General features: G+C 46.7%; 1 protein-coding gene across 11 annotated transcripts in view; it reads right to left on the bottom strand.

Annotated features, from left to right (window-relative positions):
• Nucleotides 1–480: 480 nt before the first annotated feature.
• The window catches only part of Bicc1 (BicC family RNA binding protein 1), a 236,830-nt gene continuing 220,160 nt past the window's right edge, over nt 481–17,150 (bottom strand). For 5 of the 11 annotated variants that reach the window (XM_087597688.1, XM_087597689.1, XM_087597692.1 and 2 more), the window contains 5 exons: nt 13,058–13,214; nt 9,993–10,153; nt 8,657–8,756; nt 5,339–5,417; nt 481–3,010 (listed from right to left, as the gene is read on the bottom strand). In XM_087597688.1, coding sequence (XP_087453814.1) covers nt 5,362–5,417; nt 8,657–8,756; nt 9,993–10,153; nt 13,058–13,214 — 474 coding nt within the window. In that variant the 3' untranslated portion in view covers nt 481–3,010; nt 5,339–5,361. The remainder of the gene's footprint in view (nt 3,011–5,338; nt 5,418–8,656; nt 8,757–9,992; nt 10,154–13,057; nt 13,215–17,150) is intronic. The other 6 variants (XM_087597687.1, XM_087597690.1, XM_087597691.1 and 3 more) reach the window with 2 other exon arrangements.

Genomic DNA, 17,150 nt, shown 5'->3' with positions numbered 1-17,150 from the left:
TATTCCCAAGACTGCAAGGGCACCGAAGACGGGGGTCTCTAAAATATTTGGCGATGTCTCAGGATTAGTGACAGAGTTCCACTCACAGTTTGAGAACGAGGCTGGTTCAAATCTCAGGTCATGGCACCATGGACCACCCCACTGGACATATCAACAGTCTTTGTAAGGAAACCAGGATCAGACTCAGCCCAACTGAGCACAGAACTCACTTGAGTGGTCTCCTACCTGAGTCTTAATTAAAGAACAAAAGAACAACACACCCACTCTCATGTTATGCTTCCTGTACATACCAATGGCTGGTGACAGGAAAAGAGACCAATCACTACTCTCAAATTCACTGGCTAAAATAAAAGTCTGTTAGCTTCCTGTCGATGGCGAGAGGGGATGGAGATTCAACTCTGCTGAGGACCCAGAGACCAGTGTGGAGCCTATGTGGAAAAACTTTAAAGAAAGAAAAAAAAAATAGAGACACATTCCATATAGAAAGCGATACAAAGGGGTTATATAAATTTATTTCTCATGTAATGATTGCTTTAGAAAAAAAAATCCCCACTTTCAATGTTGATCCCATCTCACGGGTTTTTAAAAAGTGATAAAAAGGACAAGGACCCCCCCACCCCCATGAAATACAATCCAGGTCCGTTCCATATTTACAGATCACCAATCATGAGAAAAGCCAGGTTGGCTAAAAGCTAACATTACTTCCAACAACCCAAATATTCCATGCGTGACAAAGAACACCAACAACTCTGTAGGCCCTGGTGTTATATTCCCTTCACTCCATTAAAAGAAAGGGAGAAAAACCTTCCAGTGTTTTTAATTATTTCTTAGCCTCCCCATTTAATTGAGTTGGAGTGAACAGTTTTCCCTTTGGTGTGAAATCAAAGCACTATGTATACAACCTAAGCCGGCTTATTACTAAATATTTGATTCCTTTCCTTCCTTTTAGCAAATGCATGACAGAGTCCACAATAAGCTCCCAATGACTTTTTTCCTTTTTTAATTAAAGAAACAACCAAATTTGGAAAACTGGCCAAATTTGGTCAGTTGGCTATGTGTTGAGCCTCGGGTGGTCATCTGAGCATATGGGCACGGGATGGCCACACCATGCTTGTGCAGGGAGTGATTCAATTCTGTATCCTTATGCAGTTAGGCTGAGATTGAAGCCAGGTAGATATTACCGCCGTGGTAAGTTCGTTGTCATCGGCTAAGCTTCCAGGTAGCCAACGTTTGCAAAGTGAAAATTTTTTCTATGTGTAAAAAATATCCCTTCAGTTCTTTGGTGACCAGAATTAGCCTCCGAAGAGAACATCAGGCAAGTATTTCGTACCTCGAATTTGTATAGGCACCCAGCATACACCTCCAACTCCTCTCTACCAAGAACAGGAGGGAGGGGTTTATATCACACAGAAAGCATTAACATATGGACAGAAACACAATCACTAAAGGTAACTGACAACATGCCCTATGGGAAAAATCCCCTCCCCTCCCCTCCCTAAAAAACTGTATACATTTGGTAAGAATGTAGCTCTGAAGAGAGGCACTTGAGTGGTTTTCCTCATTGGACTGAAAACCTTTGTATCATCTGCAAAGACAGGAAATAGTGTCCACTAATCTCTTAGACTTTCACAGTATAAGATTGTAACAATAAATCTAGCCATTTAGAAAGCCTTTTTTTTTTCTCCCCCTTCAGAATTCAGCTCTTGGATAAGCTGTCCCCTAGACCCTTATGTTTCCAACTGATCCAAGTTGACTTCTGAGCAGACAAAGGCACTTTTAGGGAAAGCCCCCTGACCCACAGGGGGCGGAGCTACTGGGTAAGGAGGCGGGGCCTCTTCTCTTCATAATGGCAGCAGTGCTGTCTCGTCAAATGGTTGCTTGTCTTCTTAAATAAAGTGACAACCTAGGGCTCCAGTTATGAATGCAGCTCAATCTCTACCATAAATCTCTAGAAAATATCAATCTCATCAGTTTGTCTACTGTAGGCTTATAATATCTAAAAATAAAAGTTTGATATAAATAAATGTCCTTTAGTGGCAGTATACTAAAAGACCAGCCTCTTGGCCTTCAGACAACCATTGGAATTTAGCAATACAAGACAGCAGCTAACTATGCCAACCACAAAGAGTTAGTATTGTAAAGTCCATTCGGTCTGTCTATCGTACCTGGCCTGTCATGGCCAAAGGTTCCTAAGATGTTGACACAAATGAATTGACTTTGGTCCAGAGCCAAGTGGCCCACATTTCCCAACAGCACAGAAAACTCGGCATGGGAACTAATTAAGGTCCAGTACCATTTCAAATAAACATGTGAAGGAGCCAGGAAAAAAAAAAAAAACTATACCAATACCGGAAACACGGAGATGAGAGACAGATTCCACAGGAGGAACAACTAGATCATGTAAAGTGCTGGAAGACCTCAGTCATCATTTTAAAGCAGAAAAATTATACTTTGATTATTTTTTTTTCAAATCCCCAAATACCAAGACAGTTCGAACCAACAAAATAAATTCTACGTTTTCTGGCATCCCAGATGTCAAAATTCTCCTTCATTTTAGGTACCAAGAAAAAAAAAATCAGTGCATATGTAATATAGGTAAATACAAAGAAACAAAGCCCTACCCTCATTTTGCAAATTCTGTCCAATTGCCGGTTTGAAAAAGCATTTCCCCTTTGGTGCTTTTACGGCAACATGAGACCACGAGACCCTTTCTCTTGTCTTCTTATTTTGCCGTGAAGTACGGGTGCGAATTCCACACTTTGGTCCTGATAGCAGACGCCCGGAGTGCCAAGGACGGACGAGCGCAGTGAAGACTGTCCACAGATCGCGTCCACCTTTGCTGATAGCAGGTGCGTGTCCAGAAGGTACCGCTACCAGCGGCCACTGACGCTGGCGATGTCTGAATGATACTGGCGGGGCAGCCTCCCACTGACTCCACCTTCCAGGAAGGAGGTGCACGTGGTTGGCGTGTTTGGCGGTTCAAAGAGTTTTCTTCGGTTTTTACTTAGCTCTAGGAAAAGAATGAGAGAGAGAAAAGAGTCGAGCTGTTAGAGGTCAGTAGAGAGGCGCTCTGCGTAAGGAGAGCGCACAGCAGAGCTCAGAGCATGATGGGAGTGGGTTTTGTGGGGAAAGCCCTGTCGGTGGCAGAAGGTAGACATTCTAGTTAATGGAGGGCATTTCTAAACATCACATAGCCTGCTGTGGGAGAGGCACTTACTGCTCACCTAGGAAACCAAACCGGGGCAAACGTGTTTGTTAATGGTTTGGAAAACCCAAGGAAGTGTCGTGCTCAGAGAGCCCTAGCCATCTTAAGACAGCTTTGCTAGGCCAAATGTCAGAGGCACCTGAGAAGCATTGAGGAGGTAAATTACACACACACACACACACACACACACACACACACACACACACACACACACACACTCCATGTCAAACACAGAAAGCATGAGAGCAGGCAAGTCACACATGGAGAGGGACTCCCGTGCCTGAAGGCCGCCCAGGAGAGAATTAAGCTACCACCCAACATTCACACCAATGCACCAAGCTTGTGCTTCCTGAATGGCAGCCAGTTAGCCCCAAAGGAGAGTTTTGAACATAGTCAACAACTTTGTAAAGGTCTTACCCGCTTAGAAAATTAATACTTAAAAACAACACTGAAATCTAAATTTCAGGGAAAGAGTAAAATAGCCTTCTTTAATTTCAAAGGATCCGGAGTACTTAGGAAATGTATCTGATGGTTTTACATGGCGGTACAGAACCAGACAGGAAGGCAAACAGCTAATCATTGCAGGCAAATAAATGTCTAGGCTAACAGCATCCATCCCATTTGATAACTCCCCGGCATCACGAGAAAACACTCTAGGAAGACATGCCAGGAAAACTGTGAGACAGGAACTTAGGATAAGCACCAAAGGTAAAATCTCTTCAATTTGCTCAACTTCCAATAATCAGGAGGGCATAAAACCAACTTCCTTGAAGTTGTCTGTGTTCAGAGAGGACTTGGGCAAGAGATTCAACACCTTGGATTTGCACAGGGCTCCATTTCATACCACCCCCTCTCTAAGCATCACCTTTGGAATTCTGCAGTTACACCATGAGCCATGGGAGCTTTGGAGATTCTTAGAGTGAGAAAACAGTGTGGTGTCTACTAAGCGGAGAGGGTGAGGACCACCAGTCAGTCAGCTATGCTCCCATCTGCTGAGTACTGGAAGGTATTCCACACACCCTAACCATTCCCGTTTTCAGAATGTAAACGTCTGCCCTGGAAGGGTCAAGCCAACCTTGGAGGTCCATCTCTTTGTTAACACACTGTTCTTAGAGGAATGATAGTGTTGTTGCATTAGAAGTGATGACAGATAGCCTTAGAATTACTTCACTTTGATCAAGTCTTCCCTAGGGGGCAGATAACACAAGCATTCTCTACTTTATAGATAAGAAAGCTGGTTTTTGCAAAAGTTGATGTCCCTTGCTGACACACCGATGCAGTGCAGAGCTGAGCCCCTACCTGCCTGGTACAAGGGTCCTATGAGCACTGGGTTTCATGACCATAGATAACTAAGGCCCCGTGATAGTGGGAAATGCTATCAGAGACATCACCACTCAAGTTTGACCAGTAACAGAGTCTTAGTTTGAACCGAAGTAGATACCCAACCCATCCATGAACCGTAAGAGTAGTTTGAAATTCGTGAAGAGGTAAGGCATCTCTGTGAACAGGGCACACACGTTTCCACATTGCTACCGAATCTGACATTCCTTCTAAGAAGCTGAATGATCTGCGTCTTATTTTAAAAGCCCGCAAACACAGAACTCCAAAGTTCAGATCAAGCTGGGACCGAACGTGCTTAAAGGCAAACTAAGAGAGAAGACCATCTTCGGTCTCCGTTATTCTCACAGGGCTAAGGTAGGAACTCGGGAGTTTGTTTCCGTGTTACATTCAGAGGAGAAAGGGGAAGAAAAGGGCTGGTCATTCTTCCCCAGCAGAGGAGCACGTGCACGGAGCATGTAAAAATAATGGAACCAGTGAAGCAGTCTTCAGCTGTTTTGAAAAGGTCCCATCAGCCATCAGAAAGACTACAAGAATCATTAGGGGGCTATCAGGCCGTCCCCAAAGGTGTAGTTTCTAAATGAGTAAACCCATGTGAGGCTCAGGGACAAGACAAAACAAAAACAAAAATACAAACCTGCCCGTGACAGGTTGTCAAGGCTAGTCCCACTGACGATATTTTAGGGTCTTAGTTATTTTTAAGATTAAAACGAAAGCTCCTCTCTCTAGTCGACTCTTTTGTCTGAGAAACCCTAAGGGGGATAGTCTTTTATTTTTTGTTTTGAAAATACCAACCTTTTTCTTTGAAATTCCAAGGTTCACACAATCCTGGCAGCTCTCAGGATCTTGTTGCGGGTCTGAACAGAGTCACAAACTAAAAGAATAGGTCGGGAGATGTTAGATCTACCTGAGGCTACGGCAGAAGGCGTGTCAACAGGATGCTAACGAGCCTCTCGCTGAGTCTGTCCAGCTAGCTAACCAGTTACTAAACTAGTCTCAGAGTCTTCTGGTTTAAAAGGAAAAAAAGAAAATCAGATCTATTCTTAGACGCACCTCTACTTCTCAAGTTCATTTCCTACAGTTTTAGAACGCAGGCTTTCTGCCCCGAGACAAAACCTCGTACCAGGACAACAGCTCCGAGGACAAATTTAACAATCCATACAGTTTTGCAAAGGAGTCTTGTGCGAATCATCTAAGCACGGGACCAGCACGACTCTGGGCTGCACAGCCATCCCCCATCCATCTAGGGTAGAATGCTTGGGAGTTGTGATCAGGAGTCTGTTACCAGGCAAGCTGAATGGGAGGAGCATCTTTCCCATGAAGCATTTCACGACAGCCTCACGACTGGCAAGGAAAATGATTTATTCCGTTCCAACAAATGCATGCAGCACAGTAAAACCAAACCACCCTCGAAGTGTGATCAAAGACCCCGTGATATGTGGAGCAGTCCCTTGGCACCTAATTCCCTAATTCCACAAGGAGACGTGGTCTCAAACACACACACACACACACACACACACACACACACACACACACACACACACTTCTGACCTTAGAAGAACACACTACAGTGGATGTGGTGGTTTGTATGTGGTTGCTCCGGGGAGTGGCACTATATAGGAGTTGTGGATTTGTGCAGGAAGTGTGTCACTGTGAGGGTGGGCTTTGAGACCCTCCACCTGGGAGACAGTCTTCTCCTGTCTGCCTTTGGATCAAGTTGTAGAACTTTCGGCTCCACAAGCCCCATGTCTGCCTGGACACTGCCATGTTCCCTCCTTGATGATAATGGACTGAACCTCTGAACCTGTAAGCCAACCCCAGTTAAATGTTGTTCTGTATAAGAGTTGCATTGGTCACGGTATCAGTTCACAGCAATGGAAAGCCTAAGACGGTGGACGATCAGAAAAATAGAGGGTTCAGAACCCCATCTGCCTTATTCCACACTCTCCCAAACCTAGGAGAGGGTCGTTGACAGAGGGTCATTTTCATAGTCCAGAGGAAAGCTTCCTGATGACTGCCACCTACCACCTGTCAAAGTGTTTGGCTACGTCTCTTTGAGGAGTTCTATTTCACCAAGGTGGACTTTCTGGCAGGGCCTTGTTTAGGTTGGAAGGTGTTCTCAGCATCGGTTAAGTGTTGGCAGGGTGAACTCCACCCTGATTGCATCATATCCATGATGGTTATCAGAGGACCGAGTAGCTGATGGGCAGAACCCGCCCCAGGTACTGAGACCCCTGGCCGAGGGTTTTTCAGATTTAAAAATAGGAAATTTGGTGAGCTGATAAACTGACAGTAATTGCTAGCAGGCTGATCTCTTCACAGAACTTGCAGCCAGTTCACAAAGAAGACACTCAGTTTCCATGACCTTGCTGCCACTCTCTCAGGAGGGCCACTGGAAGGCTACCCAGTGCTGGGGTAGACAGGTCTCTGTATAGTAGGGCTGACCTATATCGGTGAAGCATGTGGGACTTAGGCAGGTACCAAGCGGCACCTCAGTTTCGTGTGGAAATCAACGAAAGACGGTGGGAGTATCTAACACGAGAGTCTTAGGAACAATGCTCCTTGGTTAGGCTTTATGTACTCACGGTGAATCAAGCAATCTTATTTACTGAGACAGCCAAAAAGGAACAGACAAGGATTTGGAACAGCCCCGCTAAGAATATTCACCAAGTCTCTAGCTTTCTCGTTTCATCAAGCCCAGCGGTGGATTTCAGAAAAAGGGCAGGCCTGGGAAAGGGAAGGTGGGCCACGCAGTCCCCACCACAGCCCACATTCGTGACAAGCCAAAACCAAGGAGAGAGTTGGAAGCTGGCCCAAACTCAAGAATCAATAACTGGGTCTTGGCAGAGCCTCCTGCCTGAACCCACGGTTCCCCTCACACGTACTGCAATGACCTTGTGACTAATCAGGAATTATACATCCACCAGAACCCTGTTGATACAGCCCGGTGCCCCTGCCCCACCCCCACCCCACCCGGGAGGTGTAGGGTCCTGAGCTCATATGCACAGGCATGACTGTGGAGGAGTCCAAGGCACAAACAAAGATTTCCTAGGGGCATGTGGGTCTGGTAACACTGCTAAATGAAATGGCCAATCACTAAGGCTTTCCAATTGTATTTTCCAATCTGATTAGCGGACCCTATCTGGAAAGGATATTCACCAGCCGGATGCAACCTTTCCCCTCACAGGTGCAGGCCCAGTGTGCAAAGTTGCAGTCCCTGAGCAAAGAAAGCTTGGCTTCTGCCTTTACTTGGTGTCACACTGTCTTTTCAAGGGGCAGGTGCACATGAACTTGACACTCAAGAGCACTGCAGGGAAGACTTCATGCTCTCCTCTCTATGAACACTTCTGAGGAGCCCTGACATATGTGTGCACGGCCCCCAGGGAGTACGGACAGTGCACCTGCTAAATGAATCTGGAACAGACCACCCACACGGCAGACTAGGGATGCTGAAACTAGTTTTTTCTTCCGCCTATGACTCAAATTCTGCTAAAACATTAGAAAAAAAAATCAGAAACCATTAAGTCTGATCATCCAGACGTGGCCGTTTCCTCTCAAGGTGATGACCCTGGCGTTCAAGGGCATACGAGTTTGAACAAGGGATCCAATCCAGAACAATTACCCACAAACTGAACTTCTTGTTTACCACAACGGCTAAAAGAATTCAGTCGCTCACCCTGTCTCATGTTCTGCACGGACCAATTTTGGCTACGTCTTTTTGAGGAGTTCTATTTCACCAAGGTGGACTTTCTGGCAGGGCCTTGTTTAGGTCGGAAGGTGTTCTCAGCATTGGTTAAGTGTTGGCAGGGTGAGCCCAGCCGCAACTGCATCATATTCATGATGGTTATCAGAGGACCGAGTAGCTGATGGGCAGAACCCGCCCCAGGTACTGAGACCCCTGGCCGAGGGTTTTTCGGATTTAAAAATAGGAAATTTGGTGAGCTAGTGAATTGACAGTAATTGCTAACAGGAGACAGACTAAGCCCACGACTGGATACCACCGAGATAACCTAAACCCCGAGTCCCTTGACAGCCACGCTTAAAACAAAACAACAGAAATACTGTACCACATTTGTGACTTGATTAAAAAAAAACATTTCAACATATATTCACCTGAAATTGCCAGCAGCATTTTCCTCCGGGCACCAAAGGTTGTGATTCCCAGCTCCTTCAGATCCTGGTCTGTGAGGGTGAGGAATGTCTGGAGATCGATCTGTGGCAAACAGAAATGAGCTATAGCCAGCCAGTCAGTTAAGTACGGGTCTCTTTAGAACCACTGTGGAATGGACCTGCTAATTCTATTGATTCGTTAACTCCATCTCCTGCCTGATACCAATGGTGGTGGCACCAACCCGAGGGTCAAAAATATCAGGAGATGGGTGATTGGGGTTGGAGAGATGGACTCTGTAGTTAAGAGCACTGGTTGTTCTTCCAAAGAACCCTGGGTTCAATTCCCAGCTCCTGCAAGGTGGCTCACAACTGTCTGTAACTGCAGTCCTAGGACAGCTGATATCAAACTCTGTCCTCTGTGGGTACTGCACACACATGGTACAGAGACATACATACACATACATACATACATACATACATACATACATACATAGACATAACACTCAGACCCAGCATACAACATCTCAACACACACACACACACACACACACACACACACACACACACGAGAAATTCGGTGAGCTGATGAACTGAAAGTAAATGCTATCAGGAGACAGACTAAGCCCACAACTGGATATCACCGAGATAAACTGAGCCCTCAGTCCCTTGGCAGCCGTGCTTAAAACAAAACAACAGAAATACTGTACATTTGTGACTTGATTAAAAAAAAAAAAAAAAAACAACAACAACAACCATGCGTGAGAATCGAGTCCTCATTCACCAAACACAGCAGACTATCTCAAAAAAAAAAAAAAAACAGCACACAACTTGCTGTATAATAGCACAGCAACGAAGCGTGAGAGAAAACAGCTCAAGGGCAGGGCTCTTATTTTGAAGGGAGCCCGATGATTAGAAATATAACTGCAGATTACAGTTCCTGTTTGCCCCTTTACTAACACCCAGCACTGGCAGCAGGCGGTAATGTGCCCTGCGGGCTCCAGTACGCATCGATTCTGACTGCAGATGTGGACAGCGAGGCTCCACGCTGACCTCAGGGTGGCTGTGACCCCAATTCCCCTGTGCATCCAAACCCCAGTGTGCTCTCTCGCCCAAAATGGTGAAGGATGGCTGGGGTGCTTTTCTGCGAGCCCCACTTTTCTACTTCTCTGCTTTTCCAGGCTATTACCGAGTAAGAAATGAAACCACAGTTTCCTCAGCAGCTAAGACCTGACCTAAAAGCCCAGAGAAAAGAACCTCAGGGCAACAAGAGGCTTCCTTCTGGAGGTCATCACACCCACAACCCAAAGGAAGATGGCCAGGGAGGCTCAGGCTGGCTGACCTCCTGCTGCTGGAAGACATCTGTGTATTTGCCGAGGCCCAGTTTGCTGAAAAGCTCGGGGAGGTCCGAGCCTTTGAAACAACTGTTCAGGTTGCAGCCATTGCTTCCTGTCAGCGAGGAAATGCAGTCCATGTAGTTGCTGCTGCTTAGATAGTGCTCTCCTGCAAGGCAAAAGAGAGGCAGTCAGGGCCACAGAGAAGGCGGGAGGCACGGCTACCTGACACCACAGGATGAGCCTTTCACCAAGGAGACACCATTTACTGCTGTTGGGAGGTTCTTGCCATTCCGAGGTTACACTCGTGAGGCAGAAAGTCCATGCCTGCGCCTCTGCACTTAATAATCATGTGCAGTGCTCTCCCCCGAGTCTTTGATCTTTATGGCAGATTTGACGGGAATCAAATGAAGAGCTGAAAGGGAACTCTGGGACATGGTAAAGGAACAGGAAGTCACCACAGGTACAAGCTCCCTTTGGAGAGCAGGGTGGTTCTCTCTCCCCCAACCTGTGTCTCATCACCGAGAGGAGTTGTGTCCTGCTATGGCACGCACATTCCATTGCCTTGAAGACTGCAACTGGGCATCAGGTCTGGTGAGGCTGAGGGGCCTGGCTTTAATTTATGACAGAGCAAATGTGTTTCCTGGGAAGAATGCTAACCGACCAGTATGAAAGTCTGCCTTGGCTCTGCCAACGATTTGGTAGTTGGTTCCCAGACCAACTGACGATCTGGGCCAGGGGAAGAACCACAGAACCATACCAGACACCCAAGTATACTACTGTAGAGGGTCATAGAGTAGGTGTGGGGCCATGGTGTCTCATGCCTGTTGTGGGTGAGGATCCAAATCCTCTCACAGCAAGGATGTGTCCCTAAGAAGGATTCTGAGACAGTTCAAGAGAGAGAGATGATGTTCCTCCAGGCCAGGCAGATCCATGAAGGCCACTCTGAGGCTCTGTAGCAGGGAAACCTCAGAGCCCGCCTTGCATGGGTTTCTCAAGTCACCAATCACACATCCTTCTGTTTCCCACACACACTGAGCAGCTCTCTGCAACATCTCAAAGGCTAGCCATTCATTAACATTTCTTTTCCTTTTGAAAACAAGTGTTTTCTCATGGGAGGAATATGAAGGGATCCCAAACTAGGATCTAAAATAAGGTCCTTGGGTCATCATTGGAAGGTAAGCCCTGCCCCCACCTACAAAGGTACTTCAAAGGCGCTACAGAGCCATGTTCTGAGGGCCCCTCAGTGATCACGGCCCTTGAGTGGGTACAAGTTGACCACAGGGTGATTGTGAATGCTGTCCAATCGATGAACCTACCTTCCAGAAGAGCAAAGGGGGTGCTACCAAACTTACACTTGAGCAAGAGGTATAAACAGGGGAGTGTTAAGAAGGAAGAGACTTTGAGGCTAAGACCTGAGGTATAAAAAGTGGTCAAGCCCAGGCTCTTTGTGAGCATTAAAATGCTGGACTAGTGTTACATATACTGTAGATCTGGGCCAAGTAAAACATATTCGTAAAGATTTAAACAGATATTTGAAAATAGAGACTCCAGCGGGAAATATTTATAATGGCCCATAGCTTTGTGTGGACGGTCAGTATGTTCGTGTTAGCTGTTGATAGTTCCTGTGCCTTCTTTTAAACCCCACTCCGACTCTTACAACTGCCCGGGGAAAGCAAGACAATTGGGGTTCATCAATCATCCCACACGCACACCCTCTTTCCCCCCCCACAAGCTCGTCTTAACCTAATGTTTATTTCAACAACTTAGTAGAGTCGGTGTGAGTATCTAATGTTGGCAGAAGGAAGGAAGAAATTCAAAGCCAACTCCCACTAGGCTACAAGGCAAGTACACCTACATCCCAAGTCCTATGTGGAACGGCAGCCCGCCTCTGGGCTGACTGCAGGGCATGGGTGTTTAGAGAATCAGACAGTAGCTGACGGAATCTCTGGCTACAAATGGTTCATCGAGAAGAAGAGCTAACCTGACCTCTCCTCCTGATTTGGACTTGGTAAATACCACAGCTCATTTTCAAGATGGATACGCCTGACAACACAGTCACCTTGACAACCACAGACTACGAGGTCCACTGCACTTCAGATATCTCGTGCTATGTTTTTGGAATTCACAATTGGTCAAGAACCCTGACTAAATGGGCATTATCAACACACTTCATGCTCATTGTGCCATCTCTCGTCTGGCTACCCGTCTCTACCACCTAGAAGAGTGGATGCTTTTATAAATAAAACCACCCCGCTCCGTCTCGGCCATATCCGCTCAGGCAGAATGCCCATGATTTGGAGTGGCTTTTCTGCTTATTCTAATCCATCAAACAAGATCTGCGTAATGAATGACAAAACCAGTTGACAGGCCAATGTCACCATCTTGCCCAAAGGAGATCTCCATAGTGACAAAACCAGTTGACAGGCCACTGTCAACTGGGGAAATGTCACAAAGCCCCACCCCCTAGCTGAAGAGCTACAGGCAGCCCGTGGCTGCCAAGAGAGGGAGTCAGGAAGACATGGGAGGTTGGGAAGAAAACAAGGCAGCTACACGACTGACATACAAAGTTCCAAATTCTAAAATTTAAGTTAAAAGCCCTATTTTCACCTGTAATGGCTAGCTGTTCTTCAGTTATCCAATGTGCGACTTTGATCATACCTTACTCAACTGCTTTCCTAGGTTCCTGTCTCTTCCTCACTATATGGAGGTGTGTGTGTGCACACGCTTCTGTTATTCCCTCCAAAGACGTCTATAAAACCTGCTCCTGCTAGGTGCAAGACACGGCCTGATGCGTCATACTCAATAAGCATTCGCTAGGTATCCCTGACTCACAGACCTCAAATCCTACAGGGTTTGTAGTAAATGTCAATAAATGACGGCATTTTGGGATATGGCAAGCGCTAGAGTCTACACCAGGTACAAAACCCACCGAGAGGAGGGAACTGAGCGTCCTTCAACAGGGAGGAGCCAGGAATATTTTTGGGAAAAAAAATGAGCTGCCTACACCTCATCCCCTCAAGGAAAGGCATCTAGGACGACACCTGAAAGCGTAACCGGAAGTCAAACTCACTTGATTTGTTCTGCTTGCGCTTGGGGCTGCCGATCGGTGCCGAGAATTCACTGTGACCCATGGGGCCGATTCCGTTTCGGTCTCTCCAGTTGTCTGACTCGCTTCCGCTCGCCAGGTGCTCACGACTGCTGGACCTTGAGAGGGACAATGAGGAGCCCTGTAAAGAATCCAAGCCAGGGAGGGAAGAGTTCAACAAACTGGATTTCTTAGAGTGTGTGGGGGGAAAATAGATAAAACAAATGCAAATGTACGGACACAATGTCAGCAACCAAACTCTCAGGAAGGTACCAGGGACAAATACAGACAGTGTAAGGTCCTCACCAAGAGGACCTGACTCTACAGATGCCCAGAGAGTCCCCAGTGAAAAGAATCCTTCTTATAGTTTCAAAATGTCATGGTCGAGTGTGGTGGTTTGAATATTCTTGGCCCACAAGGATAGCACTATTAGGAGGTGTGGCCTTGTTGGAGGAGGTGTGGCCTTGTTGGAGGAAGTGTGTCTATTAGGAGGAGGTGTGGCCTGTTGGAGGAGGTGTGGTCTTGTTGGAGGAAGTGTGTCTATTAGGAGGTGTGGCCTTGTTGGAGGAAGTGTGTCTATTAGGAAGTGTGACCTGTTGGAGGAGGTGTGGCCTTGTTGGAGGAAGTGTGTCTATTAGGAGGTGTGGCCTGTTGGAGGAGGTGTGGCCTTGTTGGAGGAAGTGTGTCTATTAGGAGGTGTGACCTGTTGGAGGAGGTGTGGTCTTGTTGGAGGAAGTGTGTCTATTAGGAGGTGTGGCCTGTTGGAGGAGGTGTGGCCTTGTTGGAGGAAGTGTGTCTATTAGGAGGTGTGACCTGTTGGAGGAGGTGTGGCCTTGTTGGAGGAAGTGTGTCTATTAGGAGGTGTGGCCTGTTGGAAGAGGTGTGGTCTTGTTGGAAGACGTATGTCACTGTTGGGGTAAGGCTTTGAGAGACCTTCCTCCTAGCTGCCTGGAAGCCAGTCCTCTCCTGTTTGCCTTCAGAACAAGATGCAGAACTCTTAGCTCCTGCTCCAGTGCCAGGCCTGCCTGGATGCTGCCATGCTCCTGCCATGCTGTGAACCTGTGAACCTGTAAGCCAGCCCCAATTAAATGTTGTCCTTTATAAGACTTGCCTTGGTCATGGTGTCTCTCCACATTACTACTCTTTCTGCCTCCCTCTGTAGTACAGCACACAAAACAAGGCTAGTATTTTAAAGCACCGAAATCAGGGAACAATCTATGCTTCCACATACATTCTTGAACTTCTGCTGTGCTTAACCAGAGGCAGAGGTGTTTCTTGGTTACTCACTGCTCTGCTATAGTCTACCATGGATCAAGTGTGTGCTAGGATTGGCTTGGCTGGAACCTCATCTCTGACGCCCCATCACCCACCCACTGGCCTTCTGCTGAGACCCCTCCATTGAGTTCTGATGTTAGGAGGATCATGCCAGTTACTCCTTGGACTCGATGCTCCTTCCCGAGATTCTGTGAGATTGGGCCTATTTTGTCACCTACATTTCCCAGCATGCCCGTCATCTGTTCCTAAGGCCCAAGCAGCCTCTGCTGGGTATGGTCTAGGAATCTGGCTGCCCACCTCCTTCCTGCTCATGATGCTTCTCTCCCACCAGAAGGCAGCACTGTCTAATGTATATAACGCCGTGCACCAGGGGATGGTCTCAGGGATGCAGTGTCATACTCAAAGATTCCATTTCCTGTATCGATGTGGATGTCACTACTGGTTTAAGACAACCCTACAGGGAAATTATGGTTTCTAAGACAGAAAAAAAAAAAAAAAACCCTCTAGATTTTCCAGTGAAAATACCTTTCATATACTAAGCCAAGATAAATCCAGAGTAGCAAGGGCCAACGACCACTGAATTCTGGCAAAGGCTGCAGCCCTGAGATGTTGCTAGCAACCTTCAGCTCAACATCTGAGTGTGCTTCACCACTCGCCTGGCAGACTGATCCAGTCTCACACAAATGGCAGATCTCCAAAGATGGGGATTCCTGCTCTCCTGTTAGCAGATCTAAAGCATACACTGGATGGACGGTTCACCTGCACACTGAGGTTTGTGAGATTAAACATCATCAGACCCCCCCTCCTGACTCAGTGTTGGGGAGGTTGAAAACCACTCATGGTTCCTAGCTCATACTCTGATTTGCTTCGGAGAATATGGGACCCTTGTGCTTTTAAGAGGGAGATGGCAAAAAGAAAATGGAAAAATCCCAAATGCCTTTGAGACTCAGTTCACAGCTACCTTGTTTGTTTTTTCATGATCCACTCTAACACCAAGCAGGCAGGCAAAAAAAAAAAAAAAAAAAAAAAAAAAAAGTGGAAAGTGCCTACCTCTTATCTAAAGAACTTTTAGGGAGGACAGGGTAATTGCTTAGCTGTGCAGATTCAGGGTACAGAGCTCAAAGTAAGCCGCCTGCAGTAGGAAGCTGAGGCACAAGGCACATGGTGGGCTGGGGAGCCCCTCAGCCATCGCGACAGCAGCAGCCAGGGCTGCCACAGCTCACATGCTACCATCCACATTCTCTTTGCTTTTATAATGAGAGTAAAAATAAAGAATATGAGGGAATTTCTAGTCACCCTACAATTTAAACATGGCAGACACCAGGATACTCTGTCTGTTGGTTGGTCTTGGTCTGTCCGTCCATCCATCCATTTCTCCCTATCTAACCAACTATCTATGTATCTATGTATTTATCTGTGTATCCATGTATCTATTTATCTATCCATCTCTCCCCATCCATCTATTGATCTATCTCTCCCTATCTCTCTGTCTGTCCATCCATCCATCCATCCATCCATCCATCTCTCATCTGTTTATCTATTTACCCATCTATCCATCCATCTGTCCATCCATCTCTCCCCATCTCTCATCTGTTTTATCTACCTATCCATCTCTCCATCTGTCTGTCTGTTCATCTGTCTGTCCATCTGTCCATCCACCCATCTCTTCCCATCTCTCATCTGTTTTATCTACCTATCCATCTGTCCATCTGTCTGTCTGTTCATCTGTCTGTCCATCTGTCCATCCACCCATCTCTTCCCATCTCTCATCTGTTTTATCTACCTATCCATCTGCCCATCCGTCTGTCTGTTCATCTGTCTGTCCATCTGTCCATCCACCCATCTCTTCCCATCTCTCATCTGTTTTATCTACCTATCCATCTGTCCATCTGTCTGTCTGTTCATCTGTCTGTCCATCTGTCCATCCACCCATCTCTTCCCATCTCTCATCTGTTTTATCTACCTATCCATCCATCCATCCGTCTGTTCATCCATCCATCTCTTCCCATCTCTCACCTCTTTATCTACCTATCCATCTGTCTGTCCATCCATCTGTCTGTCCATCTGTCCATCCATCCATCTCTCCCCATCTCTCATCTGTTTATCTACCTACCCATCCATCTATCCATCCATCCATCCATCCATCCATCCACCCACCCATCCATCCATCCTCTTCTCACTCACTCATTCTCTCAATAGGAACTTCCCTCTATTGTTTCTTAGATCCTTCCCCACAGCCTTCATCCACGGAGGCCAGCCTCAGTCCTTCCTGTTTTTAATCCTTTTGAGCTATTACAGACAAAAGTAGGGGCTTGCCTGCCTGGGGAGCTGCTGCCCCAGAAAACTCAGCCATGTTGCATGTGGGTCCTCTCTTTATGAAGAGAGAGCTGGTCCTGAGTCAAGTACATAGCATCACTCCTGAGGAAAGCCAGAGTCTACCTTTCTGGGCATTCAGAGAGGCAATGGTAAGAAGCAGATGCCGTGGAGCTTCCCTGGGTTCCAGCCTCACGTGTCGCTGTCTGCACACGTGGGCTGACTGACATCAGTCAGGAAAGTAGAGCAGGCTAGCCCAAGTCAGTCAAAACAAAAACAAAGACACAGGAGAGGATCGGCTACGGAGGCCATGTACATCTCCATCCCCAGAAAGTTGTCTGTCTGATTCTGGGTAAGTGCAAGAGTGGAAGGTATGTCAAGGTCCCGTGTTTGTTTTTGCCAAAAATGTCATTAGTGTTTTAGCACTGAACACCCCTACAGCAGTGTTTCCTTGGATCATTGGCATCAACTGTAGCTCATATCCAAGACA

The sequence above is a fragment of the Rattus norvegicus genome, chromosome 20 (assembly GCF_021556685.1).
Source record: "Rattus norvegicus strain SHRSP/BbbUtx chromosome 20, alternate assembly SHRSP_T2T, whole genome shotgun sequence".
In the NCBI taxonomy this organism is placed as follows: Eukaryota; Metazoa; Chordata; class Mammalia; order Rodentia; family Muridae; genus Rattus; species Rattus norvegicus.
The sequence above is the reverse complement of the archived record's forward strand: the minus strand, read 5'-3'. Positions and strand labels throughout refer to the sequence as shown.